At 35.0% G+C, this 24,232-nt stretch overlaps 1 protein-coding gene across 1 annotated transcript in view; it reads left to right on the top strand.

Moving 5' to 3' along the window:
• AGMO (alkylglycerol monooxygenase) overlaps positions 1–24,232 on the top strand; it is a 187,583-nt gene that overhangs the window by 89,059 nt on the left and 74,292 nt on the right. Inside the window, exons 6-12 of the mRNA XM_054641335.2 lie at positions 8,492–8,558; positions 10,023–10,088; positions 10,194–10,273; positions 11,182–11,316; positions 11,805–11,921; positions 18,787–18,869; positions 20,013–20,118. Of these exons, the coding sequence (XP_054497310.2) occupies positions 8,492–8,558; positions 10,023–10,088; positions 10,194–10,273; positions 11,182–11,316; positions 11,805–11,921; positions 18,787–18,869; positions 20,013–20,118 (654 nt within the window). The remainder of the gene's footprint in view (positions 1–8,491; positions 8,559–10,022; positions 10,089–10,193; positions 10,274–11,181; positions 11,317–11,804; positions 11,922–18,786; positions 18,870–20,012; positions 20,119–24,232) is intronic.

Below are 24,232 nucleotides of genomic sequence, written 5' to 3'. Positions count from 1 at the left end.
TTAATGAAATAATGAATTTCTTTCCTTTAATTTGGGCATGTTAGCCAAAAATAGACACAACTCTGTCTGATGTTTCCTTTCATTTAAATTAGAAACACACACATCTGTCCCTGTCAGGTTACAAGGAATCAGAAACTTACCATTCAGAAGACTTTTGCTAAAAGTGATCAAAGGGATGAAGGTAATTAGAGGTGATTACAGCCATTCTCCTAGTCTGATGTTCAAGATTGTGTCAGTGAATATTCAATGACATGATGATTTAACTGGAATTCCTAGAAACAGGTGATATCATCCACAGCCTATTGCATACTGTCTTACTGTAACAAAGATCCAAGAAATTATTTTAAAAACAATAGGAAAAGAACTGTTTGTTGATTTGCATAAAAAACCAAACTCTGGTTCACAAAAGAAAGTTCTTGCCCCATTCCTGATAGCTGATGCTTTTATCACTCATAAATTCATTATTTGTTTACTGCAAACTCTCAAATCACATGCTTACTCTGGAGTGAAAGAAGACAAATTCAAAAAACACCAGGAAGATAAACATACTTTCTTTAATGCAGACAGTGACTTCGTAGGTCCAGCTAGGCTATAAATGCAATACAGACATCAAAACTTAAGCATGATTCCAAGAAACAAAGAGATCTCACTGCTTCAATCCAGCCTGTCTGCCAAAAGGCCTTATTAGATTTTCTGACCAACCTGTAGGATCAAAGTCTTCTTGTCATTGCACTTGCCAGAACACAGAAAAGGGCAAAGCTGACAACACTATCATTAAACACAAATACTTGCAATAACTGTAAAATAAGTTCCAGTTTTCCATGTTTCACTTGCCCCATGAGGGGAGAAAGTATTGTCTTTCTAGATGTATAAGGCATGTAACTCTGCTTTTTGTTTTAAATAAAAAGAATAACAAAAGAGAGAGAAAATAAAACATTCATAAGAGAGCACACTGTTCCTGTCCTGCTAAGTGTACGTTGTGCTTGAACACAGTATAATCAGGAAAAACATAGCAGGATGAAGTTTGGAGTTCCTTCCTTGGCACCAAAAAGCTCAGTGATGATTCAGAATGCCAGTGCTCCACTTTAGCAGGGTCAGGAAGAGCCTCCTATTTTAACTCTGTGTGAACTCCAGTTTTAATAATGCTGCACCCAATAGCTCTGAATACAATATGCAACACAGGAGCCATGATCTTTTTCACTCAAAAGTGGCTGTTGCATGATAATTAGGGTTATGTTGGTGGTTTGCATTTGATGGGCAGCAATCCAGACAGAAGAATCCTCCCTGTTGAAGCTGAGTTGCTAGTGAGGCCAGAAATAAAAGGTTTATGGGACAAGAACAAAATCAGTAACTGCAATTTGGATCCTAGTAGTTAAGTCCTAGAGTTTGAGTGTTGGTTTCTGTTCCTTTCACCAAAGACTTCTTGCAGGCAACAGCTGTGAAATGTTCACTTCAGCAACAGTGAGCTTGACTATTGCTAATCTGCCTGCAAAAAACCTAAAACTAAAGATTGTACTTAAAGAATTTTATTTAGGTCATCTCTGTCTATTAGGTCCCTGGAGAATTATCAAAATAAAAGTGAAGTGAGCTACTTAGAGATGTAACACAGTTCAATACATTTTGCATCCTGGAAAAATAATCTAAACAATTCATTTACCAAATAAATTTAATGTAATAATGAAAGGATATCACATTAATAATGTTAAAGATTCTGTTCTTTGTTAAAAAAACCCTCTTTTTCCATCTTAACATATTACACATAATGCTCTTGAGTTTTTCTCATGGCTTGTACTCATTGAGAATCTATTTAGTTATAGCTTCAAAGCCAACAAAAAATTTGAAAGACCCTTCTTTGTTAAAATCACAAAGTATAGGCTGCTGACTATTTTTTTATCTGTTTAGAAAGGAAGATGAAGAGCCTCACTTGGCTATATTTTAGTTTATTTCAGGGCTGGCATACTGATTTATGACTTCTGGGTTTTTTTCCTACAGTTGCCAGAATGTATTTGTCAGGCTGCTGAAAAATACTGAAATTGTATAGCAATTTTTCTCCTGAAGTTTGTTTAAAATGCTTAACTTGATGTATGACTGAAAGTGTGACTTGCTCCATGCTCTGCTATTTGTAATGCTGCAATTAAACCAATCAGTTACTGTAAGTTTTTTCATTTTTAGCGGAAAAAAATGATTGAAATTTCCTGTATGTACTCACCTTCCCCACAAAGCTTAATTGGACCTATAAAGAAAACAAAAAGGTTGCATCCAATTGTTGAAACAGTTAATTTAGTATTCATGTAAGATGCCAATTTGATTCAAACCTTACCTCCTGGTTGAGGTGTAAAACAATGGAAAGTGACAACAGCCTGCCTTCAAGACTATTTATTATAGACACATTTCTTAAGTCTGTGTGTTTATTATATAAATATGCCTTAAACCAGACTGTCCATTAAAACTAGGCTTTCACCTCCCATTCCTACAATCCAGATTTATCAGAAATTCACCCTCTATGAAACTCTTTATGATCCCAACATGCCTGATTCTCTCACTTGTTTTATTTCTAAACTATAAATATTGTTTTTTCACTCCTCAGTGTGGAAATTCAGCTATATCCATTTTACATGCTTACTGGAGTAGAAAACTGCCTAATCAGATAGGAAAACAGTTGGCGGTGTATAAATCAGAGTTTGCCAAGGATTTCAAAGTGTGAAACTGGCAGACGAGCACATATCCCAGGAGTTCTGCCTTTCCTCAGCTTCCCTGTAGAGATTTTACATGGCAAATCTGGTCACCAGAGCCATCTGTATAAATACATGGGTGTGTTGTCCTGAATTAACACAGCAGCTCTACTGGGGAATGTAATTAAGGTCATATTTTAAAATTTCCCCACCAGGCTGTCTGAAATATAGATTTATATACCAGGAATAAGAATCTTACCTTGATTTTGATGAGGAAATTATTTGTAGTATGTGTTTTACTACCAACTAGTCTAACAGAAAGCCCAAAGTTTTAAGTTCAGAGTGCTCCGTAGTGATGCTCCAGGGATGAATTTACCCTCTTCTGTCCTGCAGATCAGTAACACCATGATATTGAAAGTAATGCTGTGCTACAAACAGCTTTCCTTATGCTCAAAGGAAAAAAAAAAAATTATATGCGAATAGTTTTACTGTAATGTTGCCTGCTTTACTCAGTTGACATTCCTTCCTAACACTGACGTTGAAACAGAGCTAAGATTCATGTGGTAGTGGTGACAGGAGGAGTTGTTACACAAGATGTAAAGTTTCCCTTGGATTTCATGTCACGATTTTTTCTCATTACTTAAACAAGAACTACATTGAAGTGGTGCAGGTACCAGGCAATAAAGATTTCCCTTGGTGCTGACAAACTCTGAGACCGCAGATGAAGGTGCTTACATGCCACAAGAGATATTCCATAATGTTCTTTCCCTTTAGGAAAGGGATTGCTGTCACAATGGAAACATCTTTATATAAGAACAGCTATTGTAGGAAAAAAATCCATTTAGTTTCTATCATCTATATTTGAAGATTTCAAGTCCAGGATATTTTATTCAGTAATGAATGAAAAGTATTTCTAAGCATGCCTATTTATTACAATGCTTTTGGAGTTGCTTCAATTGTTGTCAGTAATTCTGCTTTACTGTTTAGTGATACCCAAGTATAGCAGAGGAAATACATTGGTTTTTAAAGAAAAGAAATAAGAATACATGTTTTGTGGGAACAACTTTTATAACATACATATATGACATGCCTACATATTTGATTTGCAGGTAGTTTATTGAGTCCATTTCTAAAGATTTTGACAAGTGAAAAATTATTTTTGTGGCAATGGGATGTTAAAATATGAAGGAAACAGGAAAAGAGTTTTGTTGGAATGTTGCAGTTCATCTATGGGTCACTGGCATGGGAGTTTAGGTGCACATGATGTGTTAATTGAGAAAGGAAAAATTGCAGACAGGAGTTGATTTAGAGCAGTAGGTGTCTGTATCAGGGAAACAAACACAAATGTAAACCCCCAGTGTCATAATGGTCAAAATACAGATAAGGTTATCATTGGACAACGGTTGGAGTATTTCAACTTTCAGGGTATTGGTAGCTATTTTGCTCTATTCCCCAAATCACTTTAGTTGATGATACATAGAATAAGAATATTTTATATCCACAAACAGATCTTTTTTTCTTTTGAGTAATATGAAATAAGTTTTGAAGTACTGATGGCAGGGTTATGGAAAAATGACATTTCAGCTATTTTTTTTTACTTTTTAGAGTACTTTCCAATAAAAAAATCAGATACAAAAATTAGAGTAGCAGATTTTTAAAAATGAAAATCCCAATTATGAGCATAAAAACTAAGCCGGTCTTCTTATCACATTTGTTTGGTGTTCTTTAAAAAGTTTAATTTTTTTTCTGATATGTGATCATGAAAGCTTTTACTCTAAGAAACTGATTTGAATACAGTGATATTGCAGGCTGAATTTTTTTTTCTCTCTGAATGGCTGAAACTTAGTGATCTGTGTGCTTTGGTGACTGGTTGTGCTTGCAGTGGAAGCCAGGTTGTTTCTACAAAGAATGCTTATGAGCTCCTTTAAACTTGCCATTCTCCAAGGAAAATGTCTGGACATAATAAATACACAGAAATGAGGACAGACTGACAGATGAAAGGTAGATGGGTAAGCAGGATACCTGCCACAGCCTTTCTTCTCTCTGGATTATTCTTTTGAACTAGGGCTGTTGCTACACCACATTAAATGTTGTTGCTATGAGTCAGTTCTTACAAAATTAATTTCTTTCAATATCACTGCAGTAAGTTCCTGTCAGCTTGACATGACCATGTCAGAATCATGTCTGGTAAAAATTGTCTTGCTATCCTATCCAATTTACTTAGGTGAAAAATCTGCTTCTAGGAGTTTTGCCCCAGGTAAGATGGCAGACTAAAGAAAAATTCAACAAATTTAAACAAAAGAGCTATGTTGTTTGACATGTAAGTGCTGCAAGAGCTTTCAAAATTGACCTTTTCAGTGGTGATATATTTCTGTATGGTGGAAAGATATATGCTTATATTTATAGCATTTATGCATTTATAATTTTTTTGGCACCAAAGTTTTTCCTCTGACAACAGTTTTTTATGGTTTTTTTAGAAATGAGCTAAATATCTACAAGTAAACTTACTGATGGCAAAGGAAGTTTCTAGAAATAGCACCCTGCACTATTTTGACTATCTGGTGAAAAAATATTTTTTATGTGTTTTAGACAAAGCATTGATTTATGGATTGCTAATGTCAACATACTAGATTTTTGCTTCATCAGGTAGAGAGTTTTGCACCCCCTCTGAGCTTTAAAGTCATGTGGTTATGATTGTTGTCTCAGATGATATTTTCCTCAGAGTGGGGCTAAAATGTCTTTGCAATGGAGGTGACCTTGCGTGAATAATTAATCAAAATAGGCTTGGGTATCAATCACTAATTATGACATGGAGAAGATATTTCAGTAAATTTTTAAATTTCATCACTCAAAGAAAGACTGTTTTAAGGGCTGAGAGCGGTTTCATTATCCAAAGAAAATACTTTCACTATTATTAGTCAGAAAAATTTATTTAAAGTTCCGCATATAAATTTATATAAAGTTATACCCTGAGGTCCTTAGAGAGGCCCAAGGCAAAAAGTTCTGCTTTAGCATAAGGATGTACTATGTAGACTTTCAAAAGGATGAATTTTAGTTTTAAAATTTTAATTCAGCTGGCTGGATATTGATACCTGAAGGCATTCATTCTGAGGACATTTTGTTATAATCCACCTGTAGGATAAAGGTGAAGACTACTAATCCTTACTGATTCCCTGCTCTCCTAGTGCACACTTGGTTTATTTTTACAAAAACTGTTAAAATATTGAGCTAAAATTATATTAAAACCAACTGGATCAAAGTTAGTTGTGGTCTATAAGATAAATCAGTGCTCTCTCAGGTGCTGGGCTGCTGTTCAATTCAAAACATTTGTCTCAGATTAAATTAATTTAATGGTCACATCTCACATATCTTAAAACAGTGGGATGTTCTGCTTGAGAAAGGCAGAAAATGGAACTAGCAGGAATGATGGATTGTTTCTTAACTTTAGGTGGTCTTTTCAGACTTGGACTTATTTTGAGGGAGAGCTGATCCTGCTTATGTTGTCCTTGGCTTCTTAGTTAAATGAAACAAAACAAACTTATCTCAGGATACTGTTTTTCCAGTCAAGTGTGAGCAGGATTTTAAGAAAGATGGTCCAAATATTACAGTTCTATGTATGTGAAGAATTTTCATATTTCTATACTCCATTAATTACAGAAATTCTCTACTTAACCAATTAAGTAGATGTTATTTTTGCAGTTATTGAGGAGAAAAAATGAAAAAATGTTACTTTTCCCTTTTATTATCTTTACCTGATTCATAACAATTTAAATGCATCTGAGGAATATCCTCAGTCTGCTTTTTGAATCTAAATCTACTTGCACTTGCTGAACTGTAAATGAAGGAGACATGGAAGTGCTGTATTTAAGGGCTTTGTTCTGTAAACCTTAAAGGAATGAAAATCTTTTTTTGATTAATGGACCTGCTCTCATGAGTAATGACTGTCCCTCTAAATTTGGTTGTTTGTTTTTTTTTTTTGCCATTATTATCTTAGGTCTATTATTATATAACAGATCACCCCTTTTGGCAGTATGAGTATTAAATTCACTAATTAAATTCTCTAAAAGGAAAAGAATTATAGATTCTTGGATTTGTTTCTTAAGGTCTAAGCATTTTTATTTAGCTGCTTTAATGCCCCCTGCTCCCTTTTAATTGCAAAATATTATGGCCATAATCAGACATGGTGAATAGATACCATTTCAGAATATATTGTGAATAGATGTCCTTTTTGGTCATCCAGTGATTGCATCAATTTTTGACAGATGGATTTGTCCTTGGGCTTAAAGAATAGTTGTTGTGTTCAAAGAAAATGTTGTTTGTTTGTCCACACACTTCCGTTGAGCTAACCAAAGCACCAAATTTGAAGTCAGTGCTGGCTTTCCTCTAATTCCATAGTAGCTGAGAGTACCTAATTTAGCAGATAGCCTGCCCACACAAACTTAATTCTTCAGCATTTTCTGACAAAGCTTGAAACACTAGAGGTGGCTTTTGGCAATGGATACTTTCTATAATTTTTGGGTTGGTACTAAAATGATCAAGGCTATCTTTCTGTACTGTCAAGTCATCTCCTTAGGTTGTAGCTCCATGATGAATTTATGCTGATCTACTGTCTCTTCATGCCTCCAACTCATGACAATGACCATATATTGGACCAAAATCAGTAACTGATCTAGTTAAACTGACTTAGAAAAACAAAACAAAAGCAGCTTTGGTTTGCATCAGTTCCCCAGTCAGGTTTGTTGTGTCAATGCGTTTGTGCCAGGGTACAAGAAGTTTACTGAGAAGAAACCAGCAGTCAAATGTACTGAAGAGTGAAGGAGTATTTGTTTCTGGGTCAATGGCACCTATTTGCAGATATAAAGTGTTTGCAATACTGCTATCATAGAGTTGCACCAAATCCCAAGCATGTCACTCGATAGGGATAAGAAAAATGAGTGAAACAATTTGTACGGAACCACAGAATCATCAAGGTTGTAAGTGACCTTCAAGAGCAGAGAGTCCAACCATCAACCCACCATCACCAGAATGACCCCCAAGCCATATCCCCCAGGTGACACATCCAGATGCCTCTGGATCTTTTCCAGAGATACTGTCTCCACCACCTCCCTGAGCAATTTATTCCAATGCCTAAACACTCTTCCAGTGATTTGGTTTTTTTCTAATATCCAATGTGAACCTCCTCTGGCACAATTCAAAGCCATTTCCTCTTGTCCTTTTATTTGGGACACGGCAGAAGAAACTGACCCACACCTCACTACAACCTCCTTTCAGGGAGGTAGAGAGCAGTGAAGTCCTTCCAAGCCTCCTTTTCTCCAGGCTAAACAATCCCAGTTCCCTCAGTCACTCCTCACATGACATGTTTTCTAGACCCTTCAGTAGCTCCCTTGCCCTTCTCTGGACATGCTCCAGCACCTCAATTCCTTTCTGGAAGTGAGAGGCCCAAAACTGAACACAGTACTCAAGGTGCAGCCTCACCAGTGCTTAGTACACTGGGACAATCACTTCCCTGTGATTCCATCTTGTTATCAGTTCATGATTGCCAATTTTCTCAAAGATTCTCATGGAATAAAGATAAAAACAATTCACTTTTAGATCTAAAGAAATTAGCTTCTGGATCAAAAGAAATTTAATTTATAACTTGTATTTTAATGTTTTTTAATGAAAATATTTGTAATTGTAATGATATTGCAATTCTGTCTTTCTATGCAGTTCTCCAGAAGATAAACATCCTCTCTTTAGCTTTTCGTTCTTTTCATTTCCCTAATTCTTCTTGGTCTTATACACTATTTTCAAGTTCATTAAAACATTATATTTTTAAGCTTATCACCAAACTTGGGCCTCTGGAATGGATACTTAATACTCCCAGTCATCACAGAGTTCATCATGGTAAGATAAAAGTGAAACCTCTTATTCCTTTTTTTCCTCAGGGTCACTATTTGTATTGTAATAGTAATCTAGTAAAATTGTACTATAAAATCAGTTCTACAAAAAGATTTTAATTTTGACCTCTACTTCAGAAGTGGTCCCTGTTCAATTAGAAATTCCACAGTTTAAAAAAAAATATAATCAGAACTTAATTTAAACATTTTTTGTTTAAGATTAATTATTGAGGAAAACTAAGTCTGGATAACATGAAATAGAAGACTTTGAGAAAAAACAATCAATGTTTTTAAGTATGAAGAGTGATAGAAAAATGCTTCATCCTTTCCTGGCTACTGAATCATCAACAGATGCTCTTTTGTACTCAAATTCAAGCACTGTATATATGAAAAATATGGCTAGGTTTTAGAAGAACTTTTAAATATTTTAGTGGAATTTGATTTCACCTGTTTGAATTGTTGGTAAATCTCACTTCCCAAAAGTGCATAATGGTTGATTTTTATCAGTATTCAGCAGCCTCAAGACTTTACTGCATGTGTAAATTGTACTAATAACTCCACTGCATACTGACAAATGTCATGAATGTATCTGAGACACAGAAGTGGATTTCACAGATGTCCTTTGCTCATTCAGTGTTCAGAGATAGTAAGTTTAAAAAAAAATGAGGGAATGGAAGAACAGTTTGAAACAGACTCAAATGGAGTTGCACGTGCAGAGGATGTTACTAATGTTTATTGTATCCTCACAATCACTGTATCCACAGTGGTGGTGCTGTAAGTGTCTAGTCCTTAAAATTTGCATAACTACTGGTAATCCTCAGGGAGACACTCTGCTCTTATTTGCTCAGCTGTAAATCTGAACTAATGCTCTCATCCTGATTGGAGTCAAGCTAAATCATTATGGAGCTGATCAGGGGCTGTACAGTTGCTCCAGACTATCTCCACAAACTTAGGGATGTGTAACCAATGCTTCTTCACTCATAACTTTGAGAGGACTGCTTATATACAAATATATTCCCTAGAAAACATAGAAGGATTTTTTCAGTTTTCCTCACACTGAAATTAATAGTGCAGGATCAGACATATGATAGACAGATATTAATGAGATAACTACACATATATGTATTTAGTATATATTTTCTTAGGTGTAAACTGATGGAATCATTTTTGTTTGGTTTTAAGCTTGTCTTTTATAAATATATTTTGACCTGGTTTCGTCTCCAAATTTCAGAGAAATTTTGGACATGATGCATTTGATTTGTATGTTTGAATCTGAACAGAAAGAGAGCAATAAGGCTATTAAGGAAAAAAGAAATCTATATAGAAGCATGAGGAGTGGTGGGTTAGCTGTCTTTGTTAAAGTTATTTTTAGATTATAATGTGATGCAAATGATGATTTTTTCCTTCATAATTCAGTTCCTAGTATTCTTATTTATCCTATTACTTGTCTCATAATTGATTTTTATTATAGGTAGAAATCCTTACTGCATTGACAAAAATTATGGTGGCACACTCATTATCTGGGACAGGATATTTGGTAAGTAAAAGAAGGTGTTCTCCATCATGTTGAATTAGTGTGGAAAAAATATGTATACTTTTGAATTTGATTGTTTGTCATTCTTTTGTTTTCTTCTTCCATCAGGAACATTTGAGGCCGAAGATGCAAAAGTTGTATATGGCTTAACACATCCAGTAAATTCATTTGACCCCATCATGCTCCAGGTGCTATAGTTTTTATCACTGATTTTGATATCTTCAACATTCAGTCATATTCAAAAGAAACTCCTCTCTTAGGCACAGTTGAGGCCATCCTTCCATTGCTGACCAGTCGATTACATTATCTACGATTTCTTCAGTACTTCATTATGAGACAGCCATTTCTATTCACTGCATTGAGTGTACGCAGAGCTTTTAGTAATAATGAAAATATGTAACAGAAAAATTAACAAATAATTAGAACAGTGATATATATATAAGGTGTTGGACTGAATGAGGTGTTTTGCAGTGCAATAATAAATAGTGAAGCACAGACAAAAGCACATAATAAAAAAAAGAAAACTAATTAGTGTGGTGCTTCTTAGATTTATTAGTTCAGGTGTCACTTAAGCTAGGTAAAAATTCTCTGCAAAAACATGAGAAGCAGTGGAGTTCATATTTGCTTTTCATGATTGTTCATCCAAGGAAGAATCTCAAAGAAAGAGAAATTTTACTGTCAGGGCTGTCAGGGCTGGAAAGTGGGAGGATGTGCAATTATATCCATTTCAGTCAGATACTAAGTAATTTCATTACTGAGAATATGTCATTTCAAGGTCCCAGTAACCAAATCATACTGCATAAATATAGCTATACAATATGCCACTAAATACTCAGGAGTGATTACAGGAGACACAGATGGAAAAACAGATTTTCCTCTGAGCAGAAGTCATTGTAATCCTCACCAAATTAACCAAGGGCTTCATTGCTTTTGCCTATTTCAGCCAGGTTTTCTGAACTGTCTTCATCTATTTCTAATTTATTCTCTTTACAGAGTTTGAAAAATCATTTATTTGAAAAATAAAAATTAATAAAATACAATGTTTTATTAATCTTTATTTTGTGAACAATAAAAAATTGCTTACCTTTTTTTTCAGTTACGTCCCTTGGCTCATATTTGGAACACATTTTGGGCCACACCTGGATTCTGCAATAAGCTTTCTGTCATATTCAAAGGGCCAGGCTGGGGACCAGGCAAACCTAGACTTGGCCTTCCTGAGGAAATCCCAGTGGTAAATAGAACATGCACAGGCTTTCAGTTGTGTGTAATTTACTTGGGCCTCTTAATGCTACTGGATCGATGTTAAAAACTCTACACATGCTATTTTAAATTAGCAAATTAGCAGTCATAAAGCATGGGGGAAGATGAATTGGGAAAAGAAACTGAAGGAAATGAATGTTTTAACTGTGGGGCTTTTTTTCTTTTTATTTGATGGAAAAAGTGTGTTTTTTAAGTTATTTTTTCATTATTCATTTCCTGAAGAGATTTTCAAAATTTTTTCTATGGAGTACAGTAATTTCTCCTTTTTTTTCAGCTGCAGGCATGCACAAACACACAAAGTTAAACTGTCTCAAACTAGATAGTACATAAGTTTGACTATAGATTATCTTTCTTCAATTAGCTCTCACCCCTTTTGTGTTTTAAGTATAAAGAATATTAAGGAGCAACAGGCCAGAGCAGGTCACTCTTGAAAGCAAGTAACTGTTTTGCTTTATACAGATCACTGGAAAAGAAGTTCCCTTCAACCCACATGTACCAGCTTATCTTAATTGCTATGCACTTGTACATTTTGCTGTAATACTGGACTTGTACATTGAACTTCTTGCTTCTATGACTGTAAGTAATTCCTTCCCTTGAGAAATAATATCTCCTGCTAACAGCAATGACACACAACATGTTTAAATATTAAAGGATTGGGCAGCAGCTCTACAGCCAACTCATATCTTACTTGAACTACTAAAATAATAACTAGTTTCTGTAAAAGAATTCACTTAAATGGCTAAATATATAATTCATGCTATTAAATATACATTTGATATTGTTTAGTAAACAGTTTTTAATAACCATATCAGTTATGTACTTATAGAAATATTTAGCCTAGAAGAAGTATGTGTCTGCTTCAGTTTTTAGTACCTCATAAGGCTTGAAACTATCCAGTTTTAAGATGTTAAGATTGGTCATACCATTTGATGCCCAGGCTTTAGAGGGAAGATTGCAATGGCCTTGCAGTGCTTGCAAGGTTGGTGTCAGCATGAGTTCAGAGTTGGAGGAGCACAAAGTCATGGCACATTTTTCTTCCAATCTCCAACATACAAGAGCATTGATAGAAGCACAGCCAGGAGAGGCATGTATTTATCACCACAGACTTGCCTGGTGGCATCTCCATGGTGACTGGTTCCTCTATGGATAGCTGGCAGCCTGTGAAGGTGAACTACAAGGCCATGTCCACCTAAAATAAATGAGACATTAATGACCTACAGGATTTCACATCCTTCCAAGCTCCCTTTTTTCTTTCTGTCTTTCTCCCTCATTTGCTAAAGCTAAAATTTCAGAGTTACGAAGCAGGATTTAATGGATCTAATATTCCTACAAATAAGTCAAAGACCTCTCAAGATGTATAGAAACACCACAAAACTCTATTAATTTGATAAAATTCCCTTTGGTCTTCTTCTTAAACCCTTTCTAAGACCCCCTTAGTTAAAGAGCAGTGCTCTTGCTGTGTTTGTGTCACCCACATTGCCACAGGCAGGCTGTAAACACCCAAAAGGGCCCCCTGGGTTCTTCAGCCTTGTCCTGGCATGCTCACCTGGCAATCTCCAGCCCTTGGCCAGCAGTGGCCACTGCCCGCTGCCCATCTCATTGGACACTGCAGGATGTAGCATTCCTGGTATAATATAAAAGTTACTTCAGGCATATTCTTTGGATTAGTATGGAGTTATTCTATGTGCCATGTTTACTTCTGCAAAGGGTCACACTGCAATTGCAGGGAATTAGGAGATTACTAAATCATCCTAGGCTTAGTCTATTATAAGGACAGGAAATTAAGCCAAAGGTATGAATAAATACTTCCAAAATATACAAGTCACACAGTATACCTGATTGCTAATGTTCCTGCATTGAGAAAAACCTCTGCAAGATTTTCCAGAATACTTCCAAATTCCTATATTTGCATAGAAATCAAACTCTGTGTTTGAGTTTTTTCCATTTGTTTCATTTTGCACACAGATAAGTTTTTTTTTTTGTGGTTTTTTTTTTTTTTTTTTTTTTAACTCTATGCTGTTGCTTTTAGCAGGCAGAATTAAGGAGTCTGATTTTTTTTTTCTATTTTATTGTTTTTTCTTTTGGCCTTTTTCTGGTCCTGGAAGGAAAAATGGATGGTCCACATTATTTTTTCTGCTGGTAACTGCAGTTGTTTAAGAATAAGTTATAAAGAAAGTTGAAAAATGCACCCAAGCCCCAGATAATCACGAAATTCTTTCCATCATGGAGGAAACGTCCTGAAGATCCTCCATTTATGAACTTACTGTAGAAAAGCAACTAGAAAATTCTCTGCACAAAACTGCAGGGTAATAAGGTAGTAAGGATAAGGGGAGCACAGGGGCCTGGAAGCACCTCATCTCAGGACATAAACCTTCAGCGTGGGTGTAGAAAGTGCTGGTCCCAAGGCAGAGTTCCAGCATTGCTCTGCAGTACAGTGGAGAAGCTGTCATGAGAAGGAAGCTTGTGTATGAATAACTTTACTTGGCAAAAAACCTTTCTTCAATATCAGTTTTCCACTACACTGAGTTATGAAATGTCTATGGATACAACTGGAACGTTCTGTCTGGCTATGAATTATGTCATAACTGTGGCATAGCTCCATAAATGGAGAAAACTAACTGTTTTCCTCATCTTTAGGTATAAGTTCCATTTCATAACAGCCATAAGACACAGCACACAGCTATTACATTTCTCAAGTGATTACAGTTGCTCAGTGTTTGGTCTCACGCCCTGTAGAAGTGTTAAATTTCTCTATCCATAAAGAGCAACCATATACCTTCTGTCTGAATGACCTACATTTAACTTATGAAAAGAGCAAAACAGGAAAGAACAAATATATATTTTCCACAGGAGAGAGCATACAGTGTTTGTTTTCTGTATAGTGATCTGCATTACATCCAGCGAATAAAAATTGCTTTCTGAGGTCTGCACATCTAGATCTGATCCAAAGCTCCTTGAAGAAATGGGATTTGGATCAGTCCCAGAGAGAGTGCTAGGAGTATAAAACTGCAGTACATTCAAAGCAAAAGTCTCATAGCTCCAGAACTTCAGTTATCATATAAATCAAAGTGAAGTGCACCTTAAACACATTTTGCAGTGTCCTTTTTTTATTGTTAATAGATACTATAACATTTACTGTGCTTATAATTATATGAATATGTGAGCAGTTTCAATTAGATGGAAATTAGTAAGATAGCTCTCTTTAAAGTTAAGAACACAACTAATGTATCCATTCAGTAGGACATCACCAAGTACAGTGTATGTAATATTGCTAAGAATTAACTTTTTTTCCCCTAGGAATTCTAAGTTAAAATAAATTCATACAGCTAACGACACCTAACAATAGAAAATTCATAGAATCATATTAGCATTCCTAATTTGAATGTATCTGATCATCTGATGTATGAGATCAGGGCAACTGATAACTTATGAAATGCGTTGACATCATTCCTAGAGGTTCTTTTGAACCACTGGACAAATCAGAATGAGAAAATGCATCCATGTTATTCTTCCAAAGGAATAAAAAACCTAGTTCTTTGCAGTATAAAAAAATCAATTTTGAATATTTCAATGCTTATCTAAATACATACTTGAAATAACATTTCCTTTGTTTAAATTAATTAGTTTTTTCATTACTAAAAAAACATAATAATGCTATGGCATTCTGTTGATTACAAAGCCATGTAAACTTCTTACTTTCTATAATCTCCTTCCCCCCCATTTTTTTTTTAAGGTTCAAAGATATTTTTAAAGCCTTGAATGAAATGAAAATCCAACAGAAATATTTTTTTCTGCTTGATTGCAGCCAATAACCACATTGCAAGTTGTGGCTGACTTGTAATTGGGGAACCTGCTGTGGTCCCACATGCTTCTCTGTTTATCCAAATACTCCAGTATATAAATACTCATTTATTTTTTATATATATCCATGCATACTATGTTTAGGTGGAACAAGGATGCTAACACTAATGAAGGTGTAAAAGGCACATTCTTTTTGCACTGCTGCTTGCAGTGCATAGATTTAATATATGATGTTAGTTTAGTGATATAACCCACTGACTATTTTGTTGATTTTGGTACAGTAATGCCTAGAAAATGGATGCCTCAGCTGCCAGCATCCACTTCATAGGGTGATACATGTTTGAAAGCAAATAAAAGAATCAAGGCAGCATATTACTATGCCACTGGAACTGTAAGAGAAAGTTAGTGAAGCAAACTAACAGTGGTAAAAATTACACTATATGGCTGCTTTTCTAAAAGATGTTATTCCCAATAGCATCATGGTGTATTTCACTGAAAATTTCTTGGTAATCCTTGACTGTGCCACATTGTGCTCAGGCATTACAGTGTCATGCTTTTGTGTGAATCTGATGATAGCCAATTTGAAATTAACCAGGATCTGCAGGTTATGCTTTAGAGTCCTCCAGTCCATCACATTCTGGGCCAGAGTGCATACTCACCATAAGGAGTTTTACAAATAGCTAGTGTTCAAAATAGTATAGTTCAAGTAGGAGTGTGTCTGAAGAGAAATGGAAATTGGCCTGAAAAAAAAAAAAGTCTTTAAAATATGATCACACCTGGTGTGGTTATTATGCCATAGAACCTCATATAGCATTTTAACCATTTAAAGATAAAGGCTTGTTTACATTTGAGTTTGATTTTTTTAAATGTTATAAAGTTGCTTCAGTTCTTCTGATTTATGAACAGACATTAAAATGTATTTCTATTCCCATTTTTTTTCTGGAACTCCATGTTTCAAACTGATCTGAAATTTATTAATTTCCTGTCAAGTTCTTAGTCTGTGCTTTATTCTTCTGTGTTAGATATATGTGGGGGATAATTTTAATTCTTTTTCCTGTTCTAGTAATGTAAATTAAAATACATCTTTAAGCTAAGAAAAAAGTCCTTGATAGAAGTTATGGGTAAAACCACCACTAAAATATGACCCTAAATTCTCTGCTTTTGGGAAGTGTTTCGATCATCCACTCAAATCCAACTGTTAATGCAGTACTCTTAATGTAGTCTTTAGGCTTGCAGTCTAGCTAATGGCAAGAAATGGAATTCCCAAAGTGCTTAGCTTATTCCCACATTCCCAGTGTGCTCTCTCCACAAGTTTCAGCAAAAGCTTAGGTTAATAACAGGTTTTAGGGCACTTCAGTGAACTTAAAGGCACGTAGAATGAATCAGCATTATCTTATCTGCTGCTATCAGTTTTCTGCAGCAGGAGTCACAAGGAAACCCAGATGCCAGGGACAAGCTAGACAGCTTGGGATCACTGGAAAGGCAGAAAACTTTGAAATCATGCAGCTCTTTAAAACTGGAAACTAGGGACACCCTTGCTCATTCATAGCATGTACTGTTGAATCCTCCCTGAAGACAGGTATTAGCACTTGTATGAAAACCATTGCAGTTTCATTCATTTTCCACAAAGTGTGATTTTAGCCATATATTGTAATGTAGCTACTCCATGACTTGGTGGAAATCTGGATTTGATGTTTATTTTGCAGTTCTCTTTCCTGCCTAAGATACAAAACCTTGCTTCTCTAGTGCTCTACCACTGTGGGAGCATTTTTCAGGCAGTCTGCAGCACCTGGTACATCACAATGGAAACCAAGAAAAATCAGACCCACCTGGCAAGAAAGAGGAGATTTTTTAAAAGGTGTAATTTTTCAGCTTAAAAGTGAGGACAGTCTTTAAGGAGAAAAGTCTTGAATTTCAGTCTTTGTTCCCTGGAAAACCCCTTCATAGACAATAACAATAATTGAAAAGCCTGTCAAAGCATTTCTAAGAAGTTTATGGATGAGTTCCCTTATGCCTGTGCCAAATCATATTTTTCTTTGCTCACTTCTTGAATTTTTGTATGTACCAGGTTATACAGGAAAATGAAGTGGAAGTTGAACTCAGTATGGCTAGATGAGCAGTTAAAGTACTCCTCATTTAATTATATTCAAATAGAGTCCGTGCCTGATTTTTACAAAAAAGCTCTGTCCAAATACTTTGTCACTTCAAAACAAATTTCTTCTATTGCTAATGATGGAAAGTTTATCATAAGGGGGAATGGAGCAGATTGGTAATGTGGAAATGCAGTAATAAGTTTGATTCTCACCTGGTACAAATCCGTGCAATAGAGTGGCTTGACAGGTGTCATTTGTGAGAACTGTGTTCTGGCTTGTAAACTGGTGAGGCTGCTGTTTAGCTTGCACATTGCTGGGATTGAGTTTTCTTTGTTCAATAACTGTTGAGGATATCTAAGTAGGTGTTTGTGATGCTTCAGTAAAACAACAGAAACCCGCCCAGACTGAGTGTGTGGTTTGATGCGTTTTGCAAACATGGGCACTCTAAGTTCACACAGCTGTAAAACTTGAGAGTATCCTCCTGTGGCCTCCCATGCTCACAGATACTTGCCTTAGATCTCTTTGAGGGGTTGGGGCCACGACCAAAGGAAGTTGGGCATGTCAGTGAATGGGATTTATGGAAATCAGGGCAGACATTTGTGGAGTTTTATTTTTCCAATGCCTGCAAATGAAGCACAAGATGCTGTTCATAAACTCTTTTGCTGCTGAAGCAAGAAAGGATTTCTATAACTCAGTCAGATCCAATAGTTTTGTTTTGTTTTAATAAAATAAAACAAAACCAAAAGCTTTTCAAAACTACTATTTGAAACAAAATCACGGAGGTAAAAATGAAACTGGTTAAATATTTGATTTTCAAAGGCAGTGTATAGAATACAAAATAAATATTTAATAAATTTTAAAAATTCAAACTTTACAATCAAAACAATTTCTGTGTTTATGAATTTCGTTTATGTCATTTTGATGTAAATTTTTAGGGCAGAAGTCCTCATGCTGTGATTCATCTAAATACTCATGCACATGTTAATATTTAAAAGTGTTTTAAGTCTGATTGAAGTTAATGATATGAGCTAAAAAGTTTTTCTGACTTGGGAACCAAGTGTCAAGTTGTCATGAAGGGAAAACATTAATTTTGTTTCGTCTTAAACATGACCATGTCATGTGAGTTGTTATTCTCACCAGTACATTGGCATTTTTATCCAGTGGGATTCAAAGATGGCTATTGTAAAGACCTGGTAACATAATATGACATTTAAAGAACAGGGCTGCTGGAATTTTTATCTAGAAGTAAGTTTCTTCCCTCTTGAGTTGAGTCAAAAGGAAATCAAATAACTTTGGGAAAAAAACACATAGGACAGAAGGAGATAACATTAAACATTAATACAGTAGTCAGGAATCAACTGTGAATGTGGTTACTCCAGGTATGAGTGCTATCCATAGCAGATTTCTTTCCCTAAAATTTCAAGTAGCAAATTACTTTAAAAGGGGACACTTGCTTCACTCACTGAGTAAGTTCAAGCTACTGTTCCATAAAAACTCCATTTCTCTCCAGATTACTCTAAAGGAATTTTTTGTCTGCCTTTTAACAGATGTTGTCACAGGGAACAGTTCTCGTGAGAATTGGCTTTATCATTCTGTCCCTGGCATCTTTTGGACTACTTATGGAGAACAAGTAAGATACAAAATATGTGGGGTTTTTTATTCTTTCATTATGGGTTATTTATGACTATATGTGAATCTCAGAAATTATATTGATAAAGAGATATAATCACCCAGATCCACACATGGCTGTCTGTTACTAGAAAATAACACATGACTAGCCAGCACCTAAATCCAGGATTGTTCCCATAGCAAGAAGTGACTACATCTGTGTAGAAAACCTTGCAGAAAGGTTTTGGGATGGGCTCTTCATGTCTTCCTCTGTGCTTGCATTTCCTGGGTCCATTCCTCTGGGTTTGGGACAGAGGCAGGTGAGTGGGACCTGCCAGCTGCCTGAGGCTGTTCAAGGTTGGATTGTGTGAGCCCTGTGTAGCACGCCATAGGTGCCAGATACATGGATGGTATATGAAGAGCACACAGTGTAGCTCAGAGTGGGCTCAAAGTCACGTGAAAGATGGTGTAGACTTGAGACTAAACTTAGTATAGCTTCAAATGAAATGGGATCTTGAATACACCAGGCCAGTGAGATACATTATGAAGTAGTCCATATGGGCACTGTGGTGCTAGAGAAGAGTAAGTAGCATCCACACTTGCTTGCAAAGAAGTTATTTGCCCTGACAGAGAAGAAATGTAGAGTAGAAGTTTCCTTTGAGACTGAGGTGCCAGTATTGCTTTGCATCTGCTGTTCACTATGTTTTCAGAAAGGAATACCTTTCACTTTTAAGGACTGAACAGTTTAATTCAGGATAGGTAAAAATCTGTCAACATGCCAGACATGTGAATAACCTAGGGAGTTAATAAAGAGGCATTAGTAAAAATTTGTGGAAGTAGACCACTTAAAATATTCTGAACTACTCATGTAGCAGTTCTCAGAATTTTGTTGTGGTAATTTTTGAGATCAAAGGACAGTAACTAAATATACAGCTCCATTTGTGTTAGTTCAAATATATTTTGCAAGTACTGGTATTCTCATCACAGCAAATTCATGGTTGTAAGTCAATTTAAGGTAAATACCATAAAAACTTAACTTTAAGTTTAAGAAGGATGACTAGATGTAAGTGGAGGACATCACAAACTAATTCTATTTTCTCTTTCTCACTGAACTTAGCAAAGAGGAAAAGATTGGATGTTAATCTGAATTGATTCCCTTTTCTAGGTCCAAAGCAGGAATTTTGGAAATCATTCGCTGTTTAGTCTTCATAGCTGCTTACGAACTTGACTACTTCAGGTGTCATTTTTCCTTCTTGGGCTATGCATATGAGGTAAGACATTTATTTAAAAATGTCTGTGCTGATTATTCTAGATTTTTTTATCTTTTTGCAGAGAAGAAACACTAAACATTTACATTTTGCTTTCTTATTTTTCATTATGCTATTCGAATAGACTATTATTTTTTTCTTATCACATTATTTTTCACTTTTTATGATTATTTTGTAAGAAAATTATTCCAGTTCACTACTGAGATTCCAGTTATCCTTGGAAAAAAAGGTCATGAAGGACTGCATCTACCACTTCTTGCAAAAATAATTTACTTGTGATCACATGATTTGAAGTGAATAATAGAAATGCATTGCTGAATTTTAATTGTTTAATTCTCCTTTTATGGGAGAAATATGAAAATTCTTGGAGGCTGGAAGACTTCATTAATCCTGTGCCTCAGAAACAGACTTTTAGCCATTGGCAAGGAGTGGATACAGGACGAAATAGACCTATGGTCTAATATGTGTGGTTACTTTTGTGTTCTTAGCATTTACTTTTATCCTCTTCATGCCTTTTGCTTTTTATTATTTTCATTTCCAGTACAGTTGGTATTTCATATCTCTTTTAGTATTATCACAATGAAATAACAATAGTCACTGTTAGTATTCCTATCTGAGCACAATTACCAAGCTACTTACTATTGGTTACCAGGAAATACTGGTTATTCATAGCCATCAAGGTTATGAATGGGTGGCTGGATTAGTACAACCTTATCAGAAAGTTATTCTTTTGGCTTAAAATCAGAAAAAAATCAAATAAAACAGTAGGAACTGAGACTCAGGTTCAGAATGGTCCCTTTGACTTCAAACATATGCAAAATTTATAGCATCTTTCCCAGTTGGATGGAAGTGGTCTTGCTTCTCCTGCTTTTCTAAAAGAAATTAAATTTCTGTTAGAAAATAAATAAAAAATAAATAAAAAAAATCTACTGCTGCTGTGGGTCTGGGAGATTTTTCTGGTTTTTTGTTTGTTTTTTTTTTCTGCCTGGGTTGGAAAACAATAGCTATTAGACAATATTTAAAGCTAGATAAATGCCACTAATCGAGAATCGTTTAGTTTCTCCCCTGCCCCCCTTGTTACATTTTCAAAGCTGTGGTGTATAAATCAAATGGTTCTTGAATTCCTTTGATAAGAGTCTGCAAGAATTTAGCAAGTATTTTAAGAGGTTTAGTTTACTTAAATATTATTTGAAAATTGCTTGTAAAATTTCCTTAGTAGCCTAATACAGTAAAAAGGTTTGAATTGACAAATTCTAAAATTTTGGAGCAATTTACCTTGCCTTTGAGACATAGCTTTCAGACTTGAATTATTTGGCTATTCTAAGTGAAATCTGTGAGAATTATATCATTATATACACCCTCAATACCTGCCCTGCTGGTATTTTTATTTATATATATTTATTTATATATATATTTTTATTCATATATAAAAATGTCTCTTACTAAGAAATGAGTAGAAGAAAACGATTAGATTGATATTCCTATTGTTTATAGGGAATTCTATAGCTTCCTTTTCTTTCACAAAGAAGAAAATAAAATTAAGTGGTTCTTGCTCTGTTCTTTACATGTTTCTGTCATTAAAAAAATACTTTATTGTCATCTCGAGTTCTTCTCTTCTGTACTTTACTATACTTTCTTCCTTGTGTTTATTCCTTCATCCTTCATATTACAGTTATTGTTCTTTTTTTAGTCCTTTGTTTGACACTGACTACGTAGCCATTTTTTACAAGAGACAGGATTACTTCTACACAATTTTTCTTTGAAAATACTGAAAAGAATAGGTGTCTTTCAAATAATTTACTCTTGGGCAGACCAGAATAGGTATTGTTTCTGAGTGATGCTAGTATTTCCACCCCTGACATTTTATCACAAATCAACAATTTCATTATATTAATAGCTTTTGTGATCATAGAATAATAGAATAGTTTGAGTATGAAATATAAAGATCCTCTAGTCCAATCCCCTTCAATTAGCAGAGACATCTTCAACTACATCAGGTTGCTCTGAGCCCCAATCAACCTGATCTTGAAAATTTCCAAGGATGAGGCACCTATCACCTTATTGGACATTTTTTCCAGTACTTCACCATCTTCACAATAAAAAATGTTCTCCTTTTTACAGTCTGAATATTTGTAATGAACTTCAAAATGTCCCCCATTTTAAAATGAATGACCCACTTTTAAAATAAATGATCCAATTTTGCTCCCAATGTATTATATGCATGGTAGGCATGTTCTTATGGATCTAATAGAATTTATGTCAAAATAAAAAAAAAATTTGAGAGATTTCTGGAGATTTTTCAGTTCATGTTGAAAAGTTTTCAAACATTAATGTCTTACTTCAGTATTGACATGATCGTTTTGAAACAGCAGTACCAGAAAGCATAAGAAATACATAAATAGATAGTTTCCCCAGAAATTAGGTGTAAAATTTATCCTAAAAGATGTTTCTGTTCATCATTCCAATTTGTTTATCCTTCATAATATAATAACATAGGCAATCTGCTTGATTTTAAACTTCTTTTGCTCTGTTTCACTTTCACATTCTCTTACAAATTTTAAGAGGTGTAAATTGAAACATTTAATTAATCATTTTGTTTTCCTCATGTAAATATCCTGTCTTAAACATACATCTAGATTAAGCTGACTTTGGTCTTTTTAATCTAATGTTTCTAGTAATCATAACCTGTAATATGCTGAAAGGCATTGTCTTTACATCTTCATCCTTGTGAGTTACCAAATTAACAATTCTTTAGTAATCCAGTGTTAAAGAATGAAAGCACAACATCATGTAAGAGAGTTTGTGTTGACTTTTTCTATAAATTAAGCCTTCAAGGTCGTGATTACTTAAGGATAAAGAAGTGTTTTAAGAATCTAACAAACAATTCTTTCACAGAATTCTTAAGTTAACAGTGCATATTGCAGCAGATAAGTGCAAGACTGATTTTTACCAACAGCATGTTCAATAATGAGTGAAAAAGTATGTTACTGTTTTCCATATGTGTGGGGGATTTTCTGCTACTATGTTTCATATGTTCCTATTTCTCGAGATTGCTTTAGGATCAGTAAAGATTTCTAAAGAACATATCCTTCCAATACTATTTGAAGGGTATTCTAATTGCCAAAAATAGGTGCTTTAAACTGTGTTTGGCTCATAAGGAGACTTGACAATTATCTGAATTACTGCATTGGAAGAACACCTTCTGTGGGGAAACTAAATGGGAAATAAAGAAGAAATGAGAGAAAACTAGGGGGTCAGTTAGAGAAGGGAGAAGAACAGAGGAAACAAGGTGCAAGCTTTTCCCACTTTGTCATTAGATTAGCTCAGGTGGGCGTGAAAAAAAGCAGCTGAAGATGGCAATCTAAGTAGAAGGAGCAGTCCTGCCCTCTGGCTCTTACCCTCCTTGCTGCCCTGCTAACTGGCTTTGCCATCTGGGCTGACTTAGCCAGAAAAAGATTTTTTTCAGGTAAGTGTTACAACTTGCTGTGGAGCAAGAAAGTTTCTTAATACTAGGGCTCAGGGAAGGAGGAAGCAAAATGATGTTATAGTTGTGTAAGAAAGAAAGACTTCTGCTTTTGCTAAAGCTGCAGTCTTAATATGTTGTTTTCTGTGTCTGCAGTCAAGTAAAACCAGCATTGACTCCATCAATGCTTTGAAGTTGTGTGTTACCAGACTTGGTTCCTTATGAAAATTGTGTTATTTTTCTGATCATTTAAAAATATTTTCCTCCCTGCTATTGTATTTGAATTCATTATTTGATAAACTCATGGGGATCTCTCCCAGTGTCCTTTTCTTCTCCAAGAAAATAATTTGAAGCTATCATCACTAGAAGTGACCACAGGAAGTGGAACAGTGTACATTCCTCAGCATGCATTTTCTGTTCCTTTTCCTGTATATATTTCATATCGATGATTAGGTGAATGTGGGAGGGAGTGAATTTTTTTTGTCGTTGTTTCTTTGTTAGAGGTTTTGTGTGTTATTTGTTAATTTAAGAAAAAAGTGGTGATATTTTAATTAATAAGAAATTTAATTAATAAGAATTTTAATTAAGAAAATTATTTCATGGGTGGAGGTCAATAAAAACCTCAGTGATAGGGAATATATTTGACTGGTTTGA

Source organism: Agelaius phoeniceus, chromosome 1 (assembly GCF_051311805.1).
Source record: "Agelaius phoeniceus isolate bAgePho1 chromosome 1, bAgePho1.hap1, whole genome shotgun sequence".
NCBI classification, from domain to species: Eukaryota; Metazoa; Chordata; class Aves; order Passeriformes; family Icteridae; genus Agelaius; species Agelaius phoeniceus.
The sequence above is the reverse complement of the archived record's forward strand: the minus strand, read 5'-3'. Positions and strand labels throughout refer to the sequence as shown.